General features: G+C 36.3%; 1 protein-coding gene across 1 annotated transcript; it reads right to left on the bottom strand.

The window, feature by feature from the left end:
* Window positions 1–827: 827 nt before the first annotated feature.
* Window positions 828–5,722, bottom strand: LOC125650598 (multiple coagulation factor deficiency protein 2 homolog). The gene is made up of 5 exons (XM_048879029.2): window positions 5,530–5,722; window positions 4,648–4,798; window positions 2,674–2,754; window positions 2,007–2,179; window positions 828–1,503 (listed from the first exon to the last, which is right to left on the bottom strand). The coding sequence occupies exons 2-5, from the start codon at window positions 4,791–4,793 to the stop codon at window positions 1,181–1,183; spliced, it is 723 nt and encodes a 240-aa protein (XP_048734986.1). The 5' UTR covers window positions 4,794–4,798; window positions 5,530–5,722; the 3' UTR covers window positions 828–1,180.
* Between the last annotated feature and the right edge of the window lie 295 nt (window positions 5,723–6,017).

Raw genomic sequence — 6,017 nt, 5'->3', positions numbered from 1 at the left:
CTAGATTCGCCAAAGTCCAGTCACATGCAGGTACTTGGACAGGACTATGTCACCCCTCTCTTTTGTTTACAAAAATAATAATTATGGAATAAATGTAATAGATTTCGTTTAATTACTCGTTTTACTATATGTATGCAGCAATAAACATATAAATGGTATGCTTTTAAATGTTATTTTCTATAGAAATAACCCAAGAGACATTTTTGAATAGTAGTTGGAAGTTTGCTTTTAAACTGGCTCCGATCTAATTGCAAACTTCCAAACTATTCAAAAATGTCTTCTTAGGAGACAATTTTTCAAGACACTTGGATACCCGGTCTGATTTGATTTAGTTATAATAAGATCATATTTCATTTTTATTTCAACTCGGCATGGTAAGAACAAGAAAAGGCAGACTCTATTGAGCTGTTGACCGGTAATGTGTGCACGCATATCCAAAACTCTCTATAAAAACTCCACAAATAAATATTCGCATTTCCAATGTTTTTGCCTTCGACATCCTTACCAACTGAAATGATGGCTATTTCTTTATGAATGTGAACAAATGAAAACAGAATGTAAATATAAAAGGTAAATTTCATTTTTGAAAATACACCAGTGTATGAACTGCGACACGCCTCACTGGCATACTCTGCAAACGTCGCATTTCATACCCTCATGAATATGTAAAATTTCATAAATGAAACAGATTGAGCGCATCGTAGAATTATGACTACTTTTTCTATGGTAGGTATGCATTTCTATATATAAGTTAGCAGTCTTTAACAGAAGTTAGCAAGATAGACCAGCTCTGTGCATGCAAAGAGAAACAAAAAGAAAGAAAAAACTTAAGGAAATGGTAAATTTATTATCAAAATAAATGCGTCTCTGTGATGCATTACTTAGCAAACGCTCCCATCTCTCTCTCTCTCTCTCTCTCTCTCTCATATTCTTCAACACATCCGCCTGTATTTAATACAATAAATGGAAGGCTACATACACATGCACAGCTTTACATGTTACACACGTCAAAACCAAACACCAAACACTAACATCCGGGTCCCAATCAGTAAAATCAAATATCTTATTTTCCAGCTTTTTTGGGGTGCAAATTAATGCATTTGAAATATAGACAAATGATGATAAAACTAAATAAGACCAGGATATTTCATTTTAAACAACAAGATCCCTCTGGTGAATCTTATGAAGATTTGGTTGCACCGACAGGCGGTTGTTGCTGGAACTGTTGTGCGTTAGGTTGCTGAATTTGTTGCGGTTGTTTGGGGGCATTTTGTTGATGCTGTTGTGCCGCTTGCTGTTGCTGATACTGTTGGAATTGCTGAAATTGCTGGAATTGTTGTTGTTGTTGCATTGCCATCATCTGTTGCTGTTGTTGTTGCTGTTGCATCGCCATTTGTTGCTGATACTGGGCAAAGTCCCGCTTCCGGGCTCTCATGTACTCTGGGTAAGAAATGTATCCGTCTCCATTGATGTCATCCGTCACGAGCACGCGATCAATGATGTCTGAAAAATTTAATGACAAACTCATGATTCAACGTCATTTTAATATGTCCTAAGATATATGTGCATGTAAAGTATCATAAGTCGTGAAGAGAAATATTAATCGAGCACCCATATGATTCTTTTGTGAAATTCTATATAATTAAGTTATTAATAATTACTACATTTTTTCCACATATATACTCAAATGTAAATGTAGAAGATTTGACTGAACTGCTATTATCAAAGTTTACTCCAATTCCGAGCTTAAATGTTTCACTATAATATAGTATTATCAATGTTCATAATAATATTGGCCTGGCTTCTGAACTGTAGCTCTCTTCTCAATCCAAGTTTTTCTCAGTGAGCTGTAGTACAGGGACTAAGCCCGTTTTGGGCCCCAACTCTGTGATACCATAAATAGATCTATATTTATGGTATCCCAGAGTTTGGGCCCAAAACGGGTTTAGCCCCTGTAAGTTGCATGTACATGTATGTAAGCAGCTATATTGACGTGATGTCATTACCTGTGAAGTACTGAAGCGCCCCCTTCTGTCTCTCCTCCTCAAGGTCAGCAATTTGTTGCGGTGTTTTCCCGACAGCCTCGTGGGGCTGGACTTTGAACATACCCGCCATATGGTTCAGAGCCGCCATGATTTCTAGTCCGTCGAGTTTTGTGTCGTTGTTTGTGTCGTGGAGTCTGTAATGGAAGTAGAAAGCATCTATGTACAGCTCAAATAATCATTTGTTTGTTTTTCGAACTAATGATTTAATCTTATACAGTCTGTGTAAAGGAAACCGTATACATACTTAACAGTGGCGGATCTAGAGGGGAGTAACGGGGGTGAATTTTATTTCCCCTTACTTGGATGAATATTTTGCATGGCAATCGCGTTACATGTTTTATTCATGCATGACGGAGCGTCATTGAAGTCCGAGAGAAAACGTAGTGAAGACGTCACATTTGATTCGCGCCAACATGCAGTCTATCCAGATACATGTATGTGGTAAACTGGACATGGACGAAATGCAAATTATACTTGTACTTGCAAGTATACTAATATACAATGAAGTACAGTTTACTGTGAAAATTTAAAGTCTCTAACAAACAGAAAATTTTGAACGTAACAATACATCATCACCCCCCCCCCCCCTCTCCTTGGTGTTTCATTATATGCATGTACATAATTGTACCTGAAGTAGTGGAACTCCATTTCTTCTGGTGACATCTGTCGGTTTGTGTCAATCTGATCCTTTAAGTGCTCCTTTAAGTGACTGTAAAAGACACAGATAAGTTACATTCAAGTGATTTCAAAGACACAATTAAGTTACATTCAAGTGACTGTCAAAAACACAGTTAAGTTACAGTGTACCTTCAAGTAACTGTCAAAAACAGTTAAGTTACATTCAGGGGATTCTGAATAAACTCAGTTAAGTTAAGTTCAAGTGATTGTCCAAAGACAAATATTGTAACTATATCAAGGGACTGTTAATGACGTTGATAAGTTAAATTCAAGCGACTGTCAAAACACAGATAAGTTACATTCACGCAAAGTCTGTCAAAACACGGATAAGTTGCAGTCAAGTGCTTGTGAAAGACACAGATAAAAGTTATACTTTCAAGCCAATCAAATTAAAACCAGATCTTCAAAATCGTTGTACAAGAGAAATTTCCGACAGCGTTGCGTTTGAGGTAATGCTATTTCACCTTCACACTTGACCAATCAAATGACGGCTTTTGCTAACATGAAAATTTTGCTGTGAAGGCCGAAGCACGGGAGAATAATCGAAGAAGATGGAGGCGGCCATGAGCAATGTTAGAACACCACAGGAAATATATTTTAACGATAATGGATGTATAGTATCTAAGATCCTTTAGCGCTGATATTTGGAATTCGTTTAAACTTTTCATGAATCAACGCCTATAATCCGAATTCGCTTCAGTAAAACGATTCCTGATTAGTCCTTGATTCTTTGTCAAACAAAAATTGTTATTGGTGGAATATTTATTGCATTATTCATGAGACTGGGGTCAATAACATGAACATCTGATCAGACCCCTCTCCAGTGTAACGGTTAGAGAAGATCTGATTTTGATTAGATTGACTTTCAAGCATTTATTTTTTCTGCTAAAATCCACCCGTCGAAGAGTGGGCAATCTTTAGATACATTGTATAAAAAAGATGTCTGACGACGGAATGAGATAATCGAAAATGTGTCGATGTTAAAATGGCTATATGAAACAAGAAATTGAGAAAGTTGGTCATATATGTTATACCTTCAAAGGACCTCCCCACTTTAGCTGTGACATACGACCCCCGATGATTTAGAAAACCCATCAAAGTTTGAATTGTGTAATATACAGTGTCCCAAGATGTTCATTAATACCCAAACTTGGAGGTTTGGCATTTTATTTTACTGAAAAGTTCGTTAACATTAAAAGACGGCATGTCTTGAAATCGCGTTTGTCTTTTTTTGGGGGGTGGGGGGGGGGTGGGGGGGTTAAATCTCTATAGAATGACCGTTTTTTAAATTCTTTGTTTATACCGAGCACATGCATGGTTGTCCAGATTTCTCTTTTCTATCATAACTGATAAGTCATTTTTGAAATAAAGAAAATTATATTCAAAAGGCAAGATTAGACAATTTGTGTTGTTGGTGATGAAATTCATAAAAATAAATACATGTACAATAAAGATCTACAGAATTTACGTTTTCTTTCTACCTCATTTACCTGTATTAACCTCGGGTAGTAATTCTGTGGTTTTCAGGCTAAGGGTGACCATTTCAAACTTTGTATTGTTTTCTACCATTATATTCCAATATCCCAGGGGAAAAGGAAACTTACTGGAGATACATCAGTGTTTAATATTTACCAAAAAGTGTAATAGATAAAAAAAATTCTTTGAAAAGAGGGGTGCTGAAAGTGGGGAGGTCCTTATGAAATGATGCGTCAATAATATAGATGTTTACCTACTTTAATGCATTTCAGTTGTAAAATATCCTTAGAATATGCTGGATCCCCTCCCGATTAAAAAAATAAAAGTGATCGAACGTTCATGTGTAAACATGTGTACATAGAAGATTTCGGTGAGTATCTCGGGTATATATCCTACAAAATGTAAACCTCTGTCAAAAAGGGAACTCTGATATCAGTAATTAGCTCACGCCTGGTCCTGGGTGATTTTAGGGTCATGGATGTTAAACTGGTCCGCGGGAACGTGTTGAACAGGGGTTCCTCCTTGGTGCCCATGGTCACCGTGTCCATGGCAACACCAGACAACTAATGAAAGAAGGAGGAACAGACGTTGCATGGCGACTGTAAATCAAAATAAATGTGATGTAATTTAAATAATATACGTTAGTGATTAGAAGATTATCTGAGACCAATAATATGTTTAAAAGCAGGTACAAATGCATACATTTTTTCTTCTAATTCAGTTTTGAAATGGTTATATATAGCCCCCCCCCCTCTCTCTCTCTCTCTCTCTCTCTCTCTCTCTCTCTCTCTCTCTCTCTCTCTCTCTCTCTGTGCTTTACAGCGACAGTTAATTTCATTACATAATATTCTAATATCAAACTCGTCCAAAAATAAAACTTTCGATAAACTTCACCCTGTAAACATTTTATGATTTACGTACATCGACATTGGTGCGTTGAATCATGTAGACTGCGTTTGTCATGAGACAAGAGAGAAACATTGCTTTCCATTCAATATGCTAAACATGTACAGAACAATATGGAAGGTCTGTACGTCGATGAAAATTAATATAGATTTCAAAGTACATACTTTAAGAGCCTAGCAATTATGGAAACAAATTCTAGATTGAAATAAAACTTAAGCTGGCAGCTTCATTAACCGGCAAATAATAACATATGCATTATGTACAGCCAAAGTTCATGAAATATGTTTTCAACCTGGCTGAAGCATCATGAACGCTGTTTGTAAACAACATGCTTAATTCACATTTCTGGTAAAATTAGAACAGGTTCAAAACAGGGTAAAAATTAATTTAACGATATAATGAATTAATTTCTTAACAGACTTACCTGTGTGTATGTTAAGTTTGTAAATAAATGGCCGCCAAAGACCTTCCTGTGGTCCACGTGTCTCTCCGGGGGTCGTTAAGAAATTTGTGTGTTACCTCTGACACTTTACTATATTACATGATGATGTATGACCTCCGGGCTCTGCCTCAGGCGGAAAATGTTGTCAATCTACTGCGTGTTCATAGGAATTCAGTATTTACACATATTCTCTAGAATATGTATTCTTATTATAATTTATAGAATATCAATCATTTCCAACGTGTTCATGATGCTATATCAGAATTACCACCACCTCTCTCTCTCTCTCTCTCTCTCTCTCTCTCTCTCTCTCTCTCTCTCTCTCTCTTTATTTATAACTTTATTTTGATTTCGTTCATATCAAAAAGAAAGAAAAAAGAGAGAAAATTGTGTATTAAGCGCTGATTTGATAATTTTCTGTCGTTCTAAATACCAGTAATTTTAGGATGAAAGTAATATACAAGATGATC

The sequence above is a fragment of the Ostrea edulis genome, chromosome 5, assembly GCF_947568905.1.
Source record: "Ostrea edulis chromosome 5, xbOstEdul1.1, whole genome shotgun sequence".
NCBI classification, from domain to species: Eukaryota; Metazoa; Mollusca; class Bivalvia; order Ostreida; family Ostreidae; genus Ostrea; species Ostrea edulis.
This window is presented reverse-complemented; position numbering and strand designations above follow the sequence as displayed.

Bases quoted from the DNA above. Each gene is read 5' to 3' on its own strand.
- LOC125650598 (XM_048879029.2), bottom strand. From the start codon at position 4,793: ATGCAACGTCTGTTCCTCCTTCTTTCATTAGTTGTCTGGTGTTGCCAT. The intron at 2,180-2,673 runs GTACAATTATGT...CTTCCATTACAG, and splicing joins ATGGAGTTCCACTACTTCAG to ACTCCACGACACAAACAACG. The intron at 1,504-2,006 runs GTAATGACATCA...TAAATTTTTCAG, and splicing joins GGCGCTTCAGTACTTCACAG to ACATCATTGATCGCGTGCTC.